Source organism: Calliphora vicina, chromosome 1 (assembly GCF_958450345.1).
Source record: "Calliphora vicina chromosome 1, idCalVici1.1, whole genome shotgun sequence".
In the NCBI taxonomy this organism is placed as follows: Eukaryota; Metazoa; Arthropoda; class Insecta; order Diptera; family Calliphoridae; genus Calliphora; species Calliphora vicina.
Window position 1 is genome coordinate 155,528,502 of NC_088780.1, and position 24,525 is coordinate 155,553,026.

Consider the following 24,525-nt stretch of genomic DNA (forward strand, 5'->3'; position numbering starts at 1 on the left):
CATGGGTTTAGAAATTCTTTTTTTTAGAAAAACTTATTTAAAAAACACAACAAATATTGCACAATTTATTATTTTTATTTTCTTTTGTTTTGTTTACAAAATATAACAACAAAATTTAAAACTTTTCTTTAAATTTAACACAGTTTCAATTTAAAAAAAAATATAAAATAAGAAATATATTAAAGGGAAATAACTAAATTATTATTTCAAAATTGAATACATACATTATTAATTATTAATTAATTAAAAACTTAAAATCTATAGATTTTTATCAATGTTTAACAATACCCGTAACTTAAATATGAAGATTAGTACAATATTTTTTCTTTTAAAATATGTTTTCTTTTCTTTACTTTTTTTTGTTTGTTTATATTGAGTTTTCAAATAAAAATGAACGTTTTCAGTAGTTACATGAAGTTGGTTGGTTGAATTTATGAAAGTTTTAATTGAGATTTTGATGGTTCTATTTTTTAGGTTAAATTTATTGAATTGTGTAGAATTGGTTTTAATATTAATTAAAGGAAAATACGTTGAGTTGATTTGATTTGATGTTTTTATTTGAGTTGAGTGACTTTTTTTTTAAGTGGTGGATGGTATAAAAAAAGAGGCGCTTTTTGGTAAATTTGATGTAAAATGATGAGCAGTTGTGTTGTTTTGAAAGTCTTGTTAAAAAAAAATAAATAAAAAACACAGATTTTTTTTTTAAATTTATTATACATTTATTAGTTTGTAAAATAATTTTTTTTTGTTTTTAAGAAATTACAATTTTAGGTTTAATTTAATAAAATGTTTTAAAAGTTTTTGAAATTAAAAATGCACTTAATAGTTAAACTAAAGTGAATTAAAAATAATGAATTATAATTTTTGTATTTCTATTTGCAATATGTGTTATATAGATAGATAGAATAGATACAATTAAAGAAATTTGTTTATTTTGTAATGTGATGTCCAAAACATTTAAATTTTTGTAAAAATACAACAAAAAATAAAGAAATATTTATGTATTAATGTTAGCTTTTTTTTGTTTCTTTTAAAAAATAAAAAATTAAATGGAAGTGATTATTTGTCTTTTGTTTTTCATCTTAACTGGTGTTTGTTGTTTGTATGCATGTAAGATTTTTGATAAGTTATGGAAAATATATACAAAACAATAATGAACAATTTATTCAAAGAATACAAATTGCATTAGACTAAATGATTAAAACCAAAAAAAAAAAAAATAGGGGAAACAACAACAATTATTGTATATAAAGGAAAAAAGAAACTAAACAAAAATATTATGTGATGTTTTTTTTTGTTTTTTTTTTTTGTTACTAAAACAAAATAACTTATTATTAAAACTATAAAAAAAATATGTAGTAATTTATATAAAATAAGAAAAGAAAAAAATTATATTAAAAATATAAAAAAAAAGTTTTGGAAATTTAAATTTTGTACACAAAACGAGCAAATTCTTTAAGAGTAATCGAAAAAAGGCATAAACAACTGGCATTTCAATATCAATAAAACACAATCATAGAAAAATAAAATGAGAAAAAAATATTAATTAAAGAAAACAAAATCAAACCATAAGGAGAAGACTTGTATTAAGCGCGTTTTTAAAACACATTACCACTTTTTTCAAACCATATTTTCTTTTCAACACAAAAAAGCCACTCAGCTCTACCTAAAAAAAACCATCAACCAACAGCTGTAAAACAAAATCATTAAAAATAAATAATAAAACAATTTATTATATAAAATAAAATAAAAAAATAATAAAACATTTAACAAAAACAATCATTTAATTATGAAAAAAAAGTTTGCAATTGGGAGATTTTAAAAATGTTTGGATACAAAGAAAAAAGTTAATAAAAAAAATCATTTAAAAGGTAAAAATTTCAGTAGCCTATTATAAAATTAATTATTTTTAGAAATTAATATGTAATTACCTTGTTTCAAGCTGAAAACGTTCATTCATTTTCTTTAAATATTTACCCTTATTTAACAAAAACAAACTAAAAAAAATTCCTGATTTTTATATATTTTTATGTATATTCGCTTCAAATGAATTTCAAAGTCTATGAAACAGTTTGAGATCCAAATGCTTTCTCCCTTTATGTTCTATATATGTATATGCTGGGGGGGATTGCAGTGACTTTAAAATTCATTTTTTCATGTTAGTTTTATATTAACACAATTATTATTTATGGCTTTTAAATATAACTCTCTATATATATTCTTGGAAAATTATTATATTTTGCAACAGAAAACAAACAACAACAAAAAATAAATAAAACAGTTTTAAAGAAAAAAAATAAAAAGAATTCAATTAGTTATTAAAAACAAAACACATAAAAAGCATAATACAAATCGTTTAGAATATTTGTTATGCTTTCAAATAGGAAATTTAAAAACAAAAAAAAATTACTTTGCTAAAGTCAGATTTCCAGTTTTACAGGAAATTATAGAAATTGCTAGATCAACAGTTTTTATAATTTCTTCCCATGTTTCAATTGTTTTGAACATCAATATTAAATGATTAATACTTTTAGTTAACAGTTCTATATATTGTTTAACATTTTCTTAACTAAACTTTATAATTTAATGAAATTTGCATAAACAAATTTCTAATTATTTTTAAAACGATTTTAGGTCTTATGTACGATTTATCTTTTTTATAAAGAAACTTTAAAAATAGTAAAAAAAAGTTTAGTTTTTTTTTTGTTTTTTACTATAAAAATAGTTTTTAGAAAGTTTTTTTTTCAAAACTTAGAAAGTCGATAACAGAAAACTTGAGCTAATAAATTATAGACCCAAATACTGATTATTATATTTTAAAGAAACCGAAACATTTAAATAAATGTAAAACAAAATGATAGAACAAAACTTTTTCATACAATGAAAATTAAAAACTTTTTGCGTAAAATATTTCTTAGCTTCAAAAGGTGTTAACAAAAATATTGACCAATTTAATGTACTTAAGAATAATATAAATTTAAATGAACATAGGGAAAAATAGTAGAACATTCGGTTTTTGTAAACTTTTTGCTTAAAAGATTTTCAAATTCTTTAAATCGATTATAAAAAAATTTTACATGTTTAATTATAGGCTACATAAAAACGAACTATATTTAACAAAAAATTTAATAAATTATAGTAATATAAAAAATTAAAAATTTTGGAAAAATATTTTTTTTTATTTAAGTTTTTTCAAAATTTCTAAAATCGATAATTAAAAACGTAGACAGTCAAATGAAAGTCCCAAGCCTAAGCTATAATATTTAAATAAAAAATATATTTTTCCATATAAATTTAAAAAAATTATTGAACAAAAGTTTTTTCAACTTTTTCAAATTTTTTTTCTACTTTTAAATTTTAATTTAAAATTTATCAAATCGATAATAAAAAACTGCAATCTGTATTTAATAGGCCTGGTTAAGGATTATTATATTCTTATGTATTAAATGAATTTTCATGCAATTTTAAAAAATTAGTAAAACAAAAGTGTTTGCAACTTAAATTTTTGTTGTTAAGTTTGAAAAATTACATTAAATTTATTCTAGCTGGATTTATAATTTTTGTTATAAAAAAATCTTAAACGATTTGTATTATATGCTTTAGTTTTTTTATTTTTTTAACAAATTTAATGACATAGTTAGTGTGAGAAAGAAAATCAACTATTTTGCCTTAAGTTTTTGTTTTGTGTTTTTAGTATTTATAAAAGAAGATAATAAAATTGATTTAACTACTCAAACAATTTGTATTATTTATTAACTTTTATTTGTTAGTTTTCTTTTATTCTTGTTTTTTTGTTTTGTTTGTTTGTAAGGTTTAAGGGAAATTTTGTTAAAAATTATTTATATTTAAGTTTTGTTTTTGTCATTTTACTAAATATTTGTCAATTTACTAACTCCTGTTTTATAATTATTTTATTTTCTTTTCTTGATTTTAAATGTTATTTTGTTTTCAATTAAGTAATAATTTATTGAAAAAACTTGTTTACCATTTTTTCTTTAAAAACTGTTTACTAATTTTTGTTTGTTTGTTAAGGATTTTCCTTTTTAAGATTTTTGTTTGTTTGTTTGTTTTTATATTGAAATTATAATTATTATCTAAAAAGTTTTGGGTTTTAACTCTTTTTTGTTTTTTTTATATAATATTTTTTGTTTGTTTTTTCTTTTTTTTTAATTTTGTTAAATATTTTACTAAGTTTTTTTACGTTTTCTTTTATATTGTTAATTGTTTTATAATGACATTAATTATGTTTGTATGTAGTATGTAGATGTGATAATTAAGTTAATGATTTCATTTCATTACTTATTTTTTTTTTTTTTGAAAATTAATTAATTTTTTTGTTAGTGATTTTACAGAAATAATTTTAAAAATCATTTCTGTTACATTAAATTTCTAAACAAATTATTAAAGTTGTATGTATGTATGTTTGTTGGGTGTATGAGTGTGGTGGTGTGAGTGTGTGTTTTTTTTAATATAGATTTTCGTGTATTTGTGTATATATAGATGTTTTTGTTTTTATATATATAGAAGATGTATATATGTAGAATTTATTTGTTTTAATTCACAACAGTGGCTAATGGAATTTGTCGCGCTCTTTTTGTCTCCTCCTCGTTGATTTTTTGTTCAATTAAAAATTGAGCTTTTGCAATGGCATTCTGTTGACCAGTTATTGTTACAATACGATTTCTAGTGCCAGGTGCGAATATACCTTTCTTTGAAATTTGCACATTTGCTCCCGATACATGTTGTATTTCAACTAAACTACGACCATTTGGACCTGGAATTATTTCATTTTTATAATAATTTTATTATCAATATTCATATTCATTTAATAAATTTTGTTATCAAAAATATATATTGTAGTTGTTATGTATATATGTTTTTATATGTATGCATATTAGAAAAATATATTAGTTTTGGATTTAAAAATTGTGTAAAAATTTATAACAAATTAAAATTGTAAAATTTTAACACAAAAAAAAAATATAGCAATAGGGAATGTTTCTATTTGTATTTTAGTAAAATTTTTAAGAAATATTTATGTATTATTCTATAAACTATGTATTATATAACTGAGGTATTTTTTTTTTTTTGTAAAATTTTAAGAAAAAAGTCAACTTAACTTTTTAACCAATTGCACTAATATCCCTTAAGGATTGAAGAAATGAATTAAATGTTTATAGTATGTTAATAAAACTTAAAAATCTAGGGAAGAAATATGCAAACGATAATATGTAATAATAATAATAGTAAAATTGTAAAATATAACACCTAAATAAAAACCATAATGACAATGACAGTTACATATATATATATATATAAATGGATTAGGAAAAAGGAGAGCTTAAATTTAAAACTAAAAGTACAACATAATAAACTAAATTACAATAAAAAAAGAGTGAGTAAAGAAAGACTCTAATGTCTTTCATTTCCACTCTCGTTTAGCAAACAAGTGCAATTTTAAACAAAAAAAAATATATTTTAAATATAAAGCTGCGCCCTTTGTATGTATGCTTTTCCATTTAATAAAAAAATAAAATAATAATAAATGAAAATAAAATAAAATGTGCCATTTGTAAAAGATTAAAAAATAATATGAAGAAATTGTATTTAAAAAGAGCAAAAGGACCAGCCTTTTTAACACAGGCGTTTACTCTTCAAAACAAAAAAGAGACGTTCAAATATGGAAATCATTATTAATTAATATGTGGAAAACTGAACTGAAATATATTTATAAATGTAGCGGCATTATGTATTTAAATTACAATTTTAATGAAATATGTATGTTGGTTAGGTTTGTATGTCTAACATCACAGTTTCTTTTAAATGGAATAAAATTCTGAAAACAAAATAATGATAAAGAACGTCTTGTCTTTGTTTTTGCACTATTTCAATTGGAGATTTTTCTTGTTTGTTTGTTACTGTTTTTCATAAATGTGAGAAGGAATAAGAAAAGAAAATGAAATTTTTTTAGGCGGCAAGAACTTGACTAGATATACAAAACAAAAGTTTAAGAAAAATAGCTAATAAAAATAAGTTAAAATGGAAAAAGTTTAACTGGTAAATAAATGGAGACAGAGAAATATTTATGAAATGTTTGTTTGAGACACTTAAACCGGTAAAATGTTGATTGAATTTCATTTATTTTTTCTTGAACAAAAGAGGCCGAATAAGCAAATGAAATCCCTAAAAGGAATGTTTGGTTTCCTTTAATATAGCCTTAATAAAACTATATTATATAAATGTATGAATGCATATGTATATAAAATCTAATAAAAGGAATGTTTTTAGAAAGTATGAAGGCTTCAGTGTAAGAATTCTAATTAAAAAAAAGGCACTTACTTATGTTATTTAATTATATATATAAAACTATAAAATATAAATTGCAATACACTTACATACAAATCATAAAATCAATTAATTAATTAATAAAAAAAATATGGTGTAACAAAAATAAACAAACATATGTAGTATATGTAGTAGTTTTTAAAAAATATATGTCTAAATCATATATTTTTTAAAAAAAACAGGCACCCGAATTTTGGTTTTTTAAAAACCTTGGCTTTTAAACAAACAAACGTTCAAACGGAAATTTGAGCATCATTTCTTGCATGGAAAACAAGAGGGGGAAAAGGAAAAGCTAGGTTAGGGTTTTGTTTAATTCATTGTTTTCTTTTGTTTGTTTGTCTGTTTTTAATAGGGATAATAAAAACGTGGCCCACCTAAGATAGCGCCTACAATAACTTCGGGAATTTCCACATTTTTCGTATCCTTGGGACCCAAATCGCCCGGTGTAGGACTCTTGCTCATGCCGCTCATCGAATGGCCAGCCGTTGCACCCAATGAGGGTGCTGTATTGCCAGCACCTGTGGCGGCGGTCAAACCAAAACTATTATTGTTCAATGACACGGGTGTGGCCGCTTGACCGACTGAAGCAGCATTTCCTAAATGGCGGAAATGATCGAATTGTGCCGCGGCAGCTGCAACATCCAATTGTGTTTGCGTGGGACGCGAGGCGGCAGCAGCGGCGGCTGCAGCTGCGGCTGTGTATTGTTCCAAATTGACTTGGCCGACGGCACCGAAGACATTGCCCGCATTGGCGGCAGCATTAGCAGCGGCTGTTTGTTGTTCCAACGTGGATACACCTAAATAGTTGGCGAGTGTTGTGTGAGCACCATTGGCGTGTGGCAAACCGACACCCATGCCAAGAACACCATACTTAGCTAAAACACCTAGGGCGGCGCACACTTCAGAGGTGGCGGTTTCGGAATAGCCTAAACCTCTGAGAGCAATCTGAAAGTAGACAATTGATAGTTGATTAAAAATTGGGTAAAACTAAAAGTATTTCAAATAAAAAAAAAAAAGAAATTTTTTTAATTTTTGAAAATGTCGAATTTTTTCCTACGAAATGGAAGATTTGAAACTAGATTTATTATTAGTTTTAAAATTTCGAAATTACTGTAAATTCTTTTAAAACATAAAAATTGTTTTTTTTTTGTCATATATTTTTTGGCTATATTCAAATAAAAAACAAAATATTTCGTAATATCGAAATTTCGAAATTGTAATTTTTATGGAGAAAATAAAAATTTGTACATATTTTATGTAGTATTTACTCTGCTTATGCACATTTTAGCATTTTCGATGATTCGAACTTAATTTTGAATTTCCATATTAGGCAAAAATAAGCTAAAAAGCTTATTTGTCATACAAATGTAAAGATTTTGAATGCTTTAATTCATTTTCACAAGTACATAATCAAATATTTTAAATTTTGAAATTAACAATTTTTGAAAAAAATAAAAAGTCTTTTATATTTTATGCAATATCTGATGAATTTTAACTTTTTTTTGAATTTTCGAAAATTCGAAATTTATTTTGAATTTTAATATTTGGCATAAGATAGTGCAAAAAGCTTCGAAATTTTCGAAATTATCAATTCTGTGGGAAAATAACAGATTTTAAAGCTTTATTCTACAAATTTACTATTTATGAAAACTTTTTACTTCGAACTTGATTTCAAATTAGTCTTATATAATTGTTATATTTTTAAAAGTTTATAAACCTTTGATAAATTTAAAAAAAATATTGTTAATAAGGCCAGGTAACTTATCAATATTAAAAATATAGTTAAGGCTTAATCAATGTTTAAATATATTTTTTGTATGGAAAAAATTAAGATTAAGACTTAACTATGTTTAAAATGTTGATAAGTTACCCGGCCTATATATTATATTTCTTTAAAAAGTAAAACTTAAAACTTTGAATATCAAAAATCACTCACCTTAATATGTTCCAATAATTGTGTGGCCAATGCTAGATTGGGTGCTGGATTTGGTGAGCTCAAATTCAACGACAAATTAATGCCCGTACCATTGACTAGGAGACCACCCGATGAAGCGCCACCACCAATTTGTGTGCCCAAGGTTGAATTTAACGAGGCGGTACTCGAGTTAATAGCATTCTGATTGGTGGCATATGGCGAACCGGTAGGATTGAAATTGGCCACCGGGCCATTGATATCAGCGTACGACACATTCAAACAAGTGCCCGACTGAGGATCTTCGACAATTTTCGATAAGATCATTTTGCAGGCATTTTTATTGTTGTCCTTGTCGCCAATGATGGTGATGCAACGTTCTTGCAATGAAATATCCTTGGGCTTCTGACTGATCTGCACATACGAACCACTTTCCTCTTTCACTTGCTTAATGTAAGCACCACCCTTGCCAATGATCATGCCGGCCGTGGAATTGGGCACCAAAATTTTCACTTGTTTATCACGTTCCTGGTTCTGCTTGTTTTCGGCATCCAAGATTTTTATATTCAAATCGGGTTTTTCGCGGATTTTATCCATTATGAAATCGAGTACAGACAAAATGCCTTCCACGGTGCCAGTTATCAGACACACACGTTCGGTAGTACCTGCATTTGTATGCAAATGTTTAGAAATTTCCAAAAAAAACAAAATCAATTTCAATATTAAATACCTGGATAGAAATCATGAGATTTGGACATTTTAACACGAGCACCAGTGTCTTTTTGTAAAGAGGCAATGGTCTCGCCTCCCTTGCCAATTATGGCACCTGAGGCCACGGCTGGTACTAAGATCTTCATGTGATAGGTTGTGTCACCTAAAATGGAATTGAAAAATTATCATTAATATAAATTAGTGGTAGAAAATATTGAAAAAATATTTAGAATATTTAGTTGTTGTTTTTTAATTATTAGGTTCGAAAATTAAAAATAATAACATTTTATTTCTTCATTATGTTATTTTTATACTTTTGACTTCAATGAGTAATGAATTTTGGCGATGGAAACACTTATTTGTGATGAAAATTATTACATTTAGTTACATTTAACACTCTAAGCCCAATTTTCAAAATGTTTAGTTAATGTACTTAACTGAAAGTTTTACAGTCTGTTAGTATAACTTTAGGTTAACATATAACTATACGTTGTGAAAATGGGGGCAAATGAAATTCTACATGGAAGAAAATGAGAGTTTGATAAATGAAATGAGTTCTTTGGTTTTTTTTTAAAAAAAAAATTGCGAAACTTATGAAGAAATGTTTAATGAAGTTTTATGAGTGCAATGAGGTTATGAGCATATTTAATCACAACATTTACCTTGGAAAAGATGTAGTTTTGTGATACAAATTGGTAAAAAGAAACAAAAAATTATACAATCTTTTTACAGGGAAAAATATATTTATAAATGAAGGGGGCTTTTAAAGCCTTGCTGATTGGTTGGAAGCCAAACAAATAGAGAATGGAAGGTGTATTTCTGTTGGTTTGGATTATTTTAAAAATGTTTAAGCAGTGTTATTTAATAATTGCATTACGTTCGATTAATGCCGACTTGAAGGACAGTTTTTATTTTATGAAACTTTGATAAAACATTAAAATAAATATTTCGGGATTAAAGCCGTTAGTCTTTAAAAAATAAAGCTTTTTTGCAGTACAATATTAAGCAATTGTCCAAGTCTAAGTTGTACTTAGAAGCTATTAAGTTAAGATATTTGTTTATATTACAATGTAATGCAGAAGCTAGCATAAGTGACTTAAGATCAACTCAGCTTTTTTATGTAAAAACAAAAAAACATAATAGAGCAATCATAAATATCGATAGTTTTTAAACAAGGGACAAATACTGCTAATAGATTCTCCATCATGCACTTCTTCTCAGGTTAATTTTACATATTAATTTATAATTTCCAAAAAAATAACATAAGCATGTATTTATATAAAAAAAAAATCAATTAGTATGTAAATTAAATAAAACAAATTAAAAAATTTCAATTTAAATTTAGGTTTTTTTCCAAAAAAAAACAACAAAATTATGAACTTTTATAATGACATTTATGAAATAATGAGAAAAGCTTACCATGAGGAAAATTATTGTTATTATTTTCAATTTCAATCTCTAATCCAGAACAAACAGACTCACCTAAAAATAGACAAAAACATGGACAACAAAATGGAGCAGCATACGTAATAAAACAATGCCACGTTTTAATAAATTTTTTTTAATTTATTTTATTTCATTTTATTTTATTTTATTTTTGCAATGGGAAAAGGAAAAAGAGAAAAAAAAGAAAAAAAATATTATTAGTTTTAATTCAGTTTATTGTATATTAATATACATATAAGAGATTTATAAATCAATATTTAAACAAAAGCAAAAATAATAATGATGAAATAAAGATAGAAAAGATAAATAATGAAAAGCTCTCATTATGATTGAAATGAAAAATGAAAGAAACTAATTTTAATTAAACAAAAAAAGAAAATAATTATGTGAAAATATGTACATACATATATGTGTGTTTTAAAGAATTTATTTTGTTTTTTTATTTATCTAACATGTAATGTTTACACGAATAAAATCAATAAATAACTAAATTTAGTTTTAGTTGAAATCAGCCAACAATAAATATTATCTAATAGAAAGAAAACTACAGTAAATTATTTTGATTTGAGTTATATTGAAACAACTCTGAAACGTTTTTATGTTTTTCAATTAGTTTTAATATTTTCCTGTTTTTCTGTATTCTGAATTAAAGAAAAATTTGAATGATTCAATAAGGAACAAATTCTTTAAGTGTTCAAATTAAAAGGTTCGTAAGAATTAATTCCTAATTAAATTATCAAAATCAAATATATCCTCTTTACAATTCCATTAAACAATTCAGTACGAATTAATTCGTTGTCTTAATTTCTTAATACTCCAAACGCATTGAATGCATTCCTTAGAGAATTCATTCTTTATTGAATCATTCAAGATTTCTTTAATTCTAACTGAAGTCAAATTATTAAATTTGTCTTCAATTCAAATCTAATTTGTGTTTGAACATTGATCTTTGAATATAAATTTATTCAAATCTCTCCACATTATTAAAAATAAATTATTTGTAAAGAATAATTCTCTGAATCGAAATGTTTCAAGAATTTCGTTACTTATTTATTGTCCATATTAGTTTTACATTTCCGTTAAATTTGTGCAAAAATTAGCATACTTTTAGGCATTTATTAAAACAATAATGCTAAGTGTTTCTAGGGACTTGTTTGGTCGCCAAAAAGTGGATACAAGATGTAGGAGTGTTTAAATTTTACTGTGAAGATCCGATGAAGCAATGTTTTACAGTAATTTGGGTAACTTTTTGTACCATTTCATAATCTTCCTTCGGATGAGGTGACTAACTAATCTGCCCTAATAGAACGTTTCAACAAAGACTTTCGAATAAACATTGCTATGATAATTCGCTCCGGAACTTAAAAAAGTTTTTTTTTAAAGGGAAAAACTACATCAGACCTGATACAATAATAACTGCATTTGGTAGAAAAAAGTGTTGTATTCAGTCAAGAAGAAGGAGTTTTAGACCCCGGAGTTATTTGCTTTTAAACTTTAAGAAATTCAGCACAGTTTTTTAAAGACGGAGGTATAATTCATATTGATTTGTTTGCAAATGCCTACCTTGCACATCGTTTCAATAACGACTTAAGCATCTATATTCGGTAAAAAACATTTTCTAGAAGCCAAAATAAAATTCAGTCAATTAAATTCATTTATTTAAACGATTTTTCATGCCAGCCTCTTGGTTTATTTAACAAAAACTACTACTAAACACATAGAGTAAAATAACATACAAAATACATTCATTCAATTAATATTTGTGTCAAACGGAGATGGCCTATTACGTAACCCTACTACACTGCTCTGTCCTCTGGTCTTCAAATGTTTCCCTTAAACATATTCTCTATGATCTGACACAGGGATGGAAAAGTTGATACGATCGTACTTTTTCGATAATTTTTAGTGTTGAAAAGTACTATGCTAAGAAAAAATTGTGTATAACAGAAAACTTTCTGTAAAACAGTTTTTTCTATAGAAACATTTTTGGAAAACTGTTATATCTATAGAATCATTGGATTATGACAGTTTTTTCTAGAGCAAAATTTGAGTATTACAATTTTTTGTACAGAATCATTTGAGTATAACAGTCTTTTTCTATGGAAAAATGTGTGTATTATCTTTTTTTAAAGAACAACTTGTGTATAACAGATTTTTCTATACAAAAATTTTTGTATAACAGTTTTTTTCCATAGAAAAATTTGTGTATAACAATTTTTTCTATAGAAAAATGTGTGAATAGCAGTTTTTTCCAGAGAACAATTTTGTGTATAACAGTTTTTTCTATAAAAAATTTTAATTATAACAGTTAAGAACATTTTGTTTGTGAAACAAATTTCTAATGAAAATAAGAAAAAAAAACATCTGGGGATGAAAAAACTATTGAATATTATTCTGATGCTGAACAAATATTTTATTTTCCATACCTGCTCTGCCTACATTCAGTTCTCTGCTCTGTGATAGGAACATGACAACAACACTGTATGACTAAACATTGACAACACATTTTATTATGATGACATGACAGCTATAACGCATTTTGTTATGCACCTGATTAAATGTTACAATTCTCGTATGCACTCTGTATGTATGTTTAAACGAGAACATGTACATAGCCTACACATACTCGAAAATAATAAAAAAAAAAATACATCAATATCTGATTATTATTGCTGTGTGTTGTAAAATACAAATAAAACACAAAAAAAAACAGAATTGTAAAATATAGGAGGAGAAAAACAACAGAGAGCAAAACAACCTCAAAGGCAAACAATGTATGACTACAATCTATTAAATATATCTTGTATATACGAGAGTTTGTATGTAAATGTGTTTACATAGTTATGTATTTGTATGACACATATACAAGTATGTATAGGCAACCTTGTGACATTAATTGTAAATGGAAAACATAGTTGATATGTGTGTTTGCACAAACATTTCTTTAAAGTATGTACAAACACCAAGTACTCTTTTAACGATTTGTAAATTTTATTAATTTCAGGCCAAAGATTTTAAACTAAAGGGTCAGAAAAGTTGACTTCTGAAAGTAGGCAATAGGATTGTAAACACCCTGTCTATACTAGACATACAAATTATCATAACAATTAATGACGTTTGTTGTCAAGACAAAGTTGTTTGAGCAAAAGCACTAACAATTTTGTCATAAGGAAGCAATAATACTAATAAATAGAGGCTATACCTGATAAATGTTTATCTTGACAACCATTTTGACGTTTATCATGACAAAAATTTATCAGGTATAGACAATAGCGTAAGAGAACTAAGAAACCTATAAAATTTACATGACAGCTGGACAATTTAGTTTGAAAAAATTGTGGGTAACCACTGCTAAAATAACTGTCGTACTGAGGAACACTTGCTGGTCTTTAGCACTGTCAAACTTTGAATGTAAGTAAATATTTTGTAACTAATTGTCAGCAAACATCAAAAGTTCCAAATACCTCCAGCTATACTACATACGTATATACGTATTTACTAAAGACATTCTCTGTAAAATTAATTACTTTTAGTCATTTGATGTCCAAGTTTTAAGGCAGGCAGGATAACTAAATATTTCAAATACTAAATGTTATATGCCTAAGGCCGTTAAAACGTAGCTTTACACATTCAAGCATATTTATCTTTATGTTCATATAACATTTCTATATTTAAATACATATAGTACATTGTTTGTGTTTTCCTTTATAAAGAACAACAACAACAAAAGAAAGAAATATTTTACAAAATAATCCATAATACCAGGCCTCATGTGTGTACTAGTTACGTTTTAATGCTAAAATCTGTTTTTTTTATACAAATTTAAGCACTCTACTGGGAAGTTCGACGATATTTTTAAGTTTAATGAAGTGTTGGCTACATATTACAATTTTTATAATATATAACATAATTTTGTATGTAAAAAAAAAACTATGGAAAGCTTGTCTAGTGTTAAAGCTTTATTTAACTGAAAGCTTGCTTTCAAAAACTTTCTATAAAATGGGAGAATTAAATATTTAAAATCTACCTTTACAGATATTTTTATAAAGGAATTGTAAAAATCTCAAGCCAAGTTTTTTATATAATATGTATAATATGGAAGCTTGTCCTAAAAGCTTTATTCTCAGATTGCTAGTCTATCAGAACACACTCGTGCTGCCTTGAACAAGTTTTCCACATTTTCCATAAAGAAAACGAAAGTTGTGTGCTACGCAAGCCTAAAGCAAAATTTTCTTCTTATTTTTTGTGTAACTTACACTTTTGCTTTTCATCTTCACAACAAGTTTGTTTTTCATCTTCTTCTCTTATACTCTTACAAAATTTGTAAAGTGTCCTTCTAAAATATGTAGAGTATAGATGGTGTACATACTATTTTTTACACTTTATTTGTCGTTAGACTTTAATTAGAAACTGTGTGTGAACAAAATGTTCGTGTTTGAAATGAAGAGTAGAATAGAAGAAAAAAAACTGCTTTACAAATTGCATAGCTAGAGATGTGAAGAGTATGACATTGCTTTCACACGCTTAGAATTTAAAAAATTATCTAAAAAAAAACAGATATAAAAAACATAGATACATATATTGTACTACAAATTGAGTCATGTATTAGTGTTAGAAATAACACGAATTCAAATAGAATTTTGTAAAACAAAAAAAATGGGGAATAATGTTTGCATATTTTGTTTAGAAACAAAAATTTTATACATATAATAATTTAAATGAGAGGGAAAAATACCTAAAATAAAATATGTAAATAACGAGAAACAAACATACACATTTATATATTGAAAAAAACACTAAAATAGACTAAAATACATATAATATTCATAAATTAAAATAGATCATTAGGCAGCAAAATGAAAAAAAAACTATAACTATAAAACACTAACACAAAATTGAATTTAAAACAAAGAACATATGTTAGTATTTTATAGATATGTATTCTATTGGAAATGACTGTACCATCGTATTGAATTTATGTTTTTGTTAATTTGTATACAATAAAAAAAACAACTTGTTTTTGCCCCTTTAGTAAATTATTTAGCATGTCTATTTGATTTATATTTCTCAGCTAGTTTAAAAGTTTTGGAATATCTTTTATTTTTCTATATATAAGTGTGTTAAAAAGAACTTCTTAATTATTTTTACGATAGCGAGCGAATTTTTACTCGAATGCTAATAAGCGTTAGAAATTTATTTCTATTACGAATGCGAGAATTTGCCCCTACAAACTAAATGTAGCAAAATTTAATAACATTTCAAAATGAGTTTTGCCCCAGAAACATTAAAACTGATTTTGTAATAAGCATTAATATGCAAGGTGCTGTAATGTAGTATGAAAAACTGAACAAATTTGTTGAGATTTCATCTAAATGTTGTGAAAGAGGCCATCAATGACAACAACGACAGATAAACGTTCATAGCTAAAAAATGTTTGTGTAAAACACGCTCATGTCCAAAATACACAATTCAAATAAATTATATTTAAACAAAAATGTTTGTTATTGTCCTAAGCAGTTGACTATTGAGTATCAGCAAAATCGGTTTAGTTGAATCAAAGTTATGAATCAAAATGTAAGCCAACCTCAAAACGAATTTTATGTATTTTCGTTTATTTTGTTTTTCTGGAAGCTATGATGGTTGCTGTTGTTTTTAATGAACAAAAATGGAAAGCGGTTTTCATATTGACCAAACGGAGCTAATTTCTACAACTAAAACAAACTGGTTTTGTCTAGCACCGGTACTTTTTATTTCAGTATTTCTCTATGTTTAAAAGCTCCTTCATAACGTAATTAGGGTCCTTTTTATAAACCCTACTTTTATAACGTTTAGAAAACAACTTATTAACTGACTATGCCACTTTTCTTTCATATTAAATTTTTCGAAACTTTATTGGTACTTTTTACCAAATGTACAGGTACTTTTTACATAAAGAACAAGTACTTTTTACCAATAGTTCAATTTTTATGATTTTAACATCAATTTCTGAATTCATTTTTGTTTGCGTCACGGTAGAGTCGAGCTTTTGTGTTTTATGTATTGTGGAGGTAAACAACTTTTGGAAACACTAAAGTATGTAGCTAGGAGGAACTTGATTTTGTGACAAGCTAATGTACTGTGGTGGTACTTTTTTATTTATAGCAATTCAGTGTTTCAAAAAGAGTCATAATTTTGTAGATACAGTATTGTGGTGCTAAAGAATATTAGGTAGGGTGGAACCTTTTCTTTACAATCTTAAAAAAGACAAAAATTTAATTTTCTTTTTTTTAATACATTAAAAATTTAGTCGTTTTTGTTCTCCAACTAATTCGTGGCACAAGGATATTAAAAAATTCATGTTACGGGGTTATGGTAGCAATTTACGATTATGTAAATAATTGTTAATAAAAAGTAAAACTTTCTTTCTTAATTTTATGTGGCATAAATGTACTTTTCGTATAATTTACAGAGCTATTATGTTCCTTTTTAATTACACACATATAAAAAAAACTTGCCTAATATTTCGTTTTGTTTTTTCCTGTGCCATATTTAAGATCCCTATTGTACAAAACGAATGTAAAGTAAAGTAAATATTAAACCAATGTGTGTTTATTCTACAAGAAAATATGTTGAAAAAGCACAAAATTTTGCTGTTAGTAAGCAAAATTTTTTATTACATTTGAAGACTTGGTCCCCCCTTTTTCCTGTCTATGCCTGTTTTGTTTGTCGTATTACAATTTAAAACTGGGCCATAGAATTTGCTAGCAGAGAAAATGTGTGAAAGTGTATATATAAGCTACCAACCAACTGTATTTTTCATTGTCGTTGTACAACCTTATTAAATATTTTAATACTCATACGCCATGTGGTTCTAAGAAGAATTTCAAATACTTTGGGGGAAATTGTTGGCAAATTAATGAGAAACATGAAATGCTTACAAAAAAGAAAAATACAAATGAAACGAATGAATAAAAAATAACATATTTATTTTATATAAAGTTTTGGAAGAAAATTCTTTAACACTCACACTAAATAAAAAGTGACATTTGTGTTATAAATAATATATAAGCAAAAAAGAATTTAGGTATTAGAATGTATTTATAAAAAAAGAGAAATAAGAAATTTCTTGAAAATTATAATTATGAAATTCATTTAAAAATTAATAATTTGTTCATATCTGTATGTTTCTAGCATTTACTTTTGCATATTTTAAGAAAAATATGAATTTTTTTGTTTGTTTTTTTTTTTCTACAACCAGACATGAAGGCTACAAATCATTTAGAAAGCAAAGGTATTTTTAAACTGCATTCAATATTATTTTGTTCATGAGTTTGTTGCTTTAACTAACACAAAATAAATTTAGTTGAAAAACTAACAAAAATATACAATTGTTGTTTTTCTTTTTGGTTCTATTAAAAATAACCAAGCCATTTTAATGATTTATAAAGCAGCCAATTTTCAGCACATGTGCTGTTTGTTTTACGTGTATGGTTTTTTTTTGGTTTTTCTTTCAAGAATTTTATGCTTAATGCTTTGAAAAAATTTACTTATGTTTTTTTTATTTCTTGTGGTAATTGTATTTAATTTGTTAAAAATATTAGAGATTTCAAAATTTAATAGACTTCAAGGTGTGTAAGGAATAATTTCAAAGTACTAGGCGGCGTATGAGTAATATTTAATTTGAAATTTTAAAGCAATCATTTGAAAAAATCGAGTTATTTCCAAAAGTTGAAGAATCTAACTTTTAAAAATTGGGGAATAACAATTGTTAAAAGATTTAATTTGTTGGCTCCAAATCTGGCAATTTTTTTTACAAAGTAAAGCTACTTTTTAAAAATATAGGTACTTTTTTAAAATTAAAAGGTCTTTTTTAATAGTAAAGGTACTTTTTTAAAAGTAAAGGTACTTTTTTAAAAGTAAAGGTACTTTTTTAAAAGTAAAAGTACTTTTTTTTAAAAAAATAGATGTACTTTTTTAAAAAAAATAAAGGTACTTTTTTAAAAAAAATAAAGATACTTTTTTAAAAAAAATAAAGGTTTTTTTTTAAAAAAAATGAAGGTACTTTTTGATAGTAAGTGTACCTTTTTTAAAGTAAAGTTCCTTTTTTAAAAGTAAAGGTATTGTTTTAAAAGTAAAGGTACTTTTTTAAAATAAATGGTACTTTTTCTTAAAAATAAAGGTACTTTTTTAAAAGTAAAGGTGCTTTTTTAAAAGTAAAGGTACTTTTTTTAAAAAAATAAAGGTACTTTTTTAAAAAAAATAAAGGAACTTTTTTAAAAAATAAAGGTACTTTTTTAAAAAAAATAAAGGTAATTTTTGATAATAAGTGTACCTTTTTTAAAGTAAAGGTACTTTTTTAAAAGTAAAGGTATTGTTTTAAAAGTAAAGGTACTTTTTTAAAATAAATGGTACTTTTTCTTAAAAATAAAGGTACTTTTTTAAAAGTAAATGTACTTTTTTAAAAGTAAATGAACCTTTTTAAAAGTAAATGTACTTTATTAAAATTAAAGGTACTTTTTTTAAAAGCAAAGGTACTTTTTACAAAGTAAGGGTACTTTTTACAAAGTAAGGGTACTTTTTGAGTGTAAAAGTACATTTTAAAATAAATAGTACTTTGAATGACAGTTCTCAATGAAAATGTCTTTCTATGAAAATGTTTTTACCCCGAAATATAAACAGATAAAAGAAATCTGAATCTACAAGAGAGGGTTAAGTTATACCAACTCTATTTCGAAATACTCATTAAAACCTGAAAAACAGGAATTTTTTAACTGGAAACTTAAAAATACAATAAAAAGTTTATTCCGATAATAACGAGAAAATTAGATATTGATAAATATATTAATTGAAAAGAATTATAAAACTGAAAAAATTATGAAAAGAGAAATGTTGAAGAACAATGTGGCTAGATGTCAAAATTAATGTCAAAATGAATGTCACATGAAACATTTAAAACACAGAGAAAATAATCTTTAAACTAATTACTCATTTGTTTAAAAAGAAATACACAGATAAATCATATTTAAACACAAATACACTGGCTGTTACATAATAAAATACAATAAAATTAAATACACAAAACATACACAAAGCGTATGATTAATATTAATTTTGGAGTGCTCATGAGCGTATGAGTAATGAGAAAACAAAAAAAATCATATTTTAAATCCTTTGAAAAACCTTCCCACAAATGTTGCTGGTTGATAAATAATTATTTAAATGATGTTTGAATCAGTTTTTCTTTTAATTATTATTATTTGAATTAAATTGCTTGTGCTGCTTATTTAGTTTTTTTTTTGAATTATTTCGATAATGATGATGTTGAAGTAGATGTTGTTGATGATGATTTTTTTTTTTTTTTGGTTTAACGTATGCTTTTGTTGGTGATGGTTGGATGGTGGTTGATTGAAGAGAGAGATTTGAGAGAGAGATATATATATATAATGTTGCGTATAAGACATGTATTGGTTTTTGTTACGTTTGCGTTTTTTTTCTATTATTTTTTCTGATTTTGATTGATTTTTTTTTGTTTAACTCACCATAACACCAACAGGATTTATAGGGAGATGTTGTGCCAGCAGCATGTTGATGCTGATGATGATGATGGTGATGCGCATGTTGCTGATGCTGATGAGGCGTTGTTGGTAGTTGTGGCTGCTGTTGCTGCTGTTGAGTAGTTGTCGATATAACCGTTGATGATGAGGACGACGAGGAAGTTGTTGTGGGTGGTGATGAAGTCATAGTGGAACCGTTCGTATTATTGTTTGTGGTTGTGGTGTTAGTTAAATTGTTATTGTTAAGATTGTTGTTGTTGTTGTTAAGATTGGTAGCTGTTGCTGGTGTTGCTGTTGTTGTTGTGTTGTTCTTAACTTGATTTTGTGTTGATTGTTGCTGTTGCTGTTGCGGTTGTAGTGGTGTTGGGGAATCCATCTGTATATTTAAATTTAATAAATGCTGTGAGGTATTATAAATATTATTTTCTAAGTTGTTGGGAGATGTTCTTAAGGAATGTTGCTGGTGTTGCGGTTGTTGTTGATGGTGATGTGGCGTATAATGTTGCTGGTGTGGCTGTTGATGCTGCTGTTGCATTAACATTAAAGGCGAGGAAGATGTTGAATGTTGTTGTTGTTGCTGCTGTTGTTTATACATATGCTGCAGTAATTGACTGGTGGGCGAGGAAGATGCAGAGGAATCTGCTGATGAATGTTGCGTTTGCGTTTGCGCTTGATGATTAAATAAAAAATCAATTTGTTGTGACGTTGTCTGCGTATGATGGTTTGTAATTGTATTGTTATTAATAAATTGTAGCTGCTGCTGCTGCTGTGTTTCTGGTATGTTGCTGGGCAGTGTATACTGAGTATGTGGCTGCTGGTTTGGATGCTGCTGCTGTTGTTGTTGCCTTTGTGTATACAGATCCATGTGTTCCAAAAACTGTTGTGCCATTGTTGAGCCTCCCATTAAGTCAAATGCATTGGACATTAAACTCTCCGTTAATGTATTCATTTGTGACATTTCCTGCTCCTTTAACTCACAACTCAATTCCAATTGAATTTAATTTAATTCAAATATGTAAGTGTAAAACAGATTTCTTTTCTTTTCCTTTCAGTCTTAATTTTTGTTTCCTTATAAATATGTATAAAAATTTGTGGCTTGGACGTTTTTTGTAAAAAAAAAAATTTCCTTTTACGCTTTTTTCAAACTTTTTGCATTCCTGCGTAACTTTTGTTTATAAACATTGCTTATCAACATTTGTTGCTGTGAGGTATTTAATTTAGTTATTTGTTTTTATTGCATTAGTTTGGAATTTGATTTGATTTGTTTTTTTTTTTGTATTTTTAGCCAATTTTGATTAAAAAAGATTTTGTTTTTGTTTGGTTTTTTTTATATATTTGAACATAAAAAGAAAGATAAAAAAGAATTAGTTAAATTTTTTATTTTGGAATAAGAATTTGTTTTTCTGAGTGTTGCTTGAAAATGTTGAGTCGATTTTTGTTTATAAACAATGTTGATGACAAGATTTCTTTAAAAGTTAATGATGAAGTGTTTCTGAAAGATTTTTTGTTGCTTTTTTTTAATAAAATATAGAGTTATTTTAAAGAAGTGATGTTGATTTTTTTTTTTAATATTTGAGATTTATTTTGTGGTGGTATTTTTTTTTTTGGTGGTGGTGGTGGTAAGTAGTAGTAGAGTGGTGTGGTGGATTTTATTTTGATATTATTATTATTATTTAGGCGACAACAACAACAACGACAATATGAAATATATTTATAATATATATTCGATAATAGATATAGAGATATATTATTATATTTGTATGTATATAGCAACAGCAGCAGCAAAATTTTTGTTTTGATTTTAAAAAAAATGTTTAAAACAATTTTTTACAATTTTCTTTAGAATTTAGGTAAGTGCTTTTTGATGATGAGTTTTTTTTAATATTGAGTGTTAAAACCTTTTAACAGCTTTTGATTGAGTTTGAATGATGACAACGTTTAGCTTTCTTTTGATATATGTATATATATATGTAGTTTAAAGAGAATTATGAACATATATATATATCTCAATGTAATAGATGAAGGCGCAACGATGTAAAGAACAACAAATAAGAAATAAATAATCAAATTTTCTTTGTTTTCAAAATTAAACAAAAAGAAAATGCTGATAAATTAATTTATTAATTAATTAAATCAATGATGATACACCACACAACATCCATTTAGATAAATCTTATATTTATAGTATATATTACAAATACATACATATAAATTATGTTGATGATTTTTTATGTTGAATTGATTTGTTGTAATTTAATGGAAACTGTATTTTAAATAAACATTTAGATATTTAGAGAAAACAATTACCGTTTCTTGTCTGATTGATTGTTTGCTTTGGCAATTCAATTCAATACAACACACAATCCTTGCTGTTGTGATCAGCAGTTAGTAGACAGCTAAACAAAATTGTAATTTTAAATGTGTTTTATTTAAAATTGCAAAATATGCCTTTCAATTAATTGATGTAAAGCAGTTTTTCCTTATGAGTTTAGCTGAAGATGAGAGATGACGTATTTCCGCTGTAAGGTGTTAAACACTGAGCGTGAGCGAGAACGGTAGAGATCCTTGGTTATCCTTTTTTATAGTTTTTGGTGTATTTTATTTAAAACACTATTTCATTTTCTTGTTTTAGAGATGAGTTTGTATTTTTAAGTATTTGTTTTTTGATTTTTTTGCTTTGTTTTGTTGGGATGTCGATGATTTTTATATTTTTGTTTTAATTTTATATCACAACATTGTTTTTCTTTTATAAAGCAGTTTGTATTTTTTTTATTTTATTTTGTTTCGTTTTTTATATTTTCTGTTTTTATCACATACGAGTTTTATTTAGGATTTAGGTTTTTTTTTTTTTTGTTTAATTTTAGATTTGTTTAATTAATACATTTGTGGAAATGTTTCTAGATTAAAAATATATATAAAAAAACAAACAAATAAGTATGATAATAGTATTTATTTTGTTGTATGTAAAGAAACATTAAAGTTTTCACAACTTTAAGCACATACTAGTACGAGTACGTACATTCTTTGAGAATGAAAGCTTAAGATTTATTTAAATATACTGAGAGATTAAGTAACTTAAATTCATAAAAAAGGCTTTAATTTTAAAGTTATTATTACGAAAATGCTGTCAACATTTATGATTTTAAAGCTTCTGATTTATTGATCTTTAGATATATTAAAACCAAAGAGAATATCTCAAGCTTTCATATGATTTTTAAGCTTTGGAAATCAAACACAGTTAACAACCTTTAAAATTATAAGCTTTGGAAATGTAACTCTTTTTTAGATTTTTAAAATCTTGAATAGCAAAAAAAATATTTATTTATGAAATCTTTTTTTTAGGCATTTTGAACATAAAACATAAAGACAACATTATAAGCTTTTAACAAAGTTTAAAATTATAAGATTTAAAATCGAACTTTTTTTTTTAGTTTTTAAAATCTTGAATAAAATTAAATAAAATAAATTAATAAATTATGAAAGCTTTTTTTGAGATTTTGAATATAAAACATAAAGACAAAATTATAAGCTTTCATATGGGTTTTAAGATTTTGAAATCAAACATTTATTAAGAGAGTTATAAACCTTTAAAATTATATGCTTTTTAAGCTATCGAAATCCAAAACTTTTTTAGGTTTTTAAAATCTTGAATAAAATAAATGAAATTAATTAATTATGAAAGCTTTTTTTGAGATTTTGAATATAAAACATATAGACAAAATTATAAGCTTTCATATGGGTTTTAAGATTTTGAAATCAAACATTTATTGACAGAATTATAAACCTTTAAAATTATAAGCTTTTTAAGCTTTAAAAATCTAACACGTTTTTAGCTTTTTAAAATCTTTAATAAAGTAAAAGAAACTTTTTAATTATGAACGATTTTTTTGAACTTCTTGAATATGAAACACAACGACAGCAGTAAAAGCTTTTATAAACTTCTGAATTCAAGATTTAGTAATAATAATCAAACTTCAGCACTTTTTGTATAATTAAAAACAAATAAAAATTTAAGAATTTTGTAAACTTTTAAAATAAAATAGTCCCTAAAATATTTGGTTTTTTTGTTATATATTTTATATTTCTAATATTTTTTTTAAAATTTTTTACAACTTTAATTCGTGTGTGTTCTTCCGTTTAAGCTACAACAACAACTAGTTTGTTTTATTATTTCTCAAAAATTTATTTCAAACACTCATTGTTGTACAGCCAGTTTTTTATTTTTTTTTTGTATTTAAAAATGTATTTCTGTGTGTGTGTGAATTTGCATTTGTATGTGTGTTTTTGAGTGCGGTTTTATAGATTGACAACAATTTCTAATTTATATTGTATGATTTTAGGTTTTGTTGTATTTTGTTTTTATTTCCATATACATATATATTTTTTATAAATAATTTTATTGGTTTTTGAAATAAATTATTAAATGAGAATGTCATCATCACAATCACAAATCACCATCATTATCAATATCTCTACTCTATATAAAATTTATAATTATACTAAATTGTATTTGTTTAAGTAAGAGGAATATATAATTTTAGAATAAATTTGAATATAATTGGAATTAGTAGACTGCAA

The 24,525-nt window shown here is 25.2% G+C and overlaps 1 protein-coding gene across 10 annotated transcripts in view; it reads right to left on the minus strand.

The window, feature by feature from the left end:
* Nucleotides 1–4,013: 4,013 nt before the first annotated feature.
* pasilla (RNA-binding protein Nova-1-like protein passilla) overlaps nucleotides 4,014–24,525 on the minus strand; it is a 155,096-nt gene continuing 134,584 nt past the window's right edge. For 3 of the 10 annotated variants that reach the window (XM_065516273.1, XM_065516272.1, XM_065516274.1), the window contains 6 exons: nucleotides 19,933–20,323; nucleotides 10,388–10,450; nucleotides 8,988–9,131; nucleotides 8,282–8,922; nucleotides 6,720–7,290; nucleotides 4,014–4,774 (listed from right to left, as the gene is read on the minus strand). In XM_065516273.1, coding sequence (XP_065372345.1) covers nucleotides 4,554–4,774; nucleotides 6,720–7,290; nucleotides 8,282–8,922; nucleotides 8,988–9,131; nucleotides 10,388–10,450; nucleotides 19,933–20,323 — 2,031 coding nt within the window. In that variant the 3' untranslated portion in view covers nucleotides 4,014–4,553. Of the gene's footprint in view, nucleotides 4,775–6,719; nucleotides 7,291–8,281; nucleotides 8,923–8,987; nucleotides 9,132–10,387; nucleotides 10,451–19,932; nucleotides 20,324–22,254; nucleotides 22,845–24,525 lie in introns of all 10 variants that reach the window. The other 7 variants (XM_065516276.1, XM_065516277.1, XM_065516279.1 and 4 more) reach the window with 4 other exon arrangements.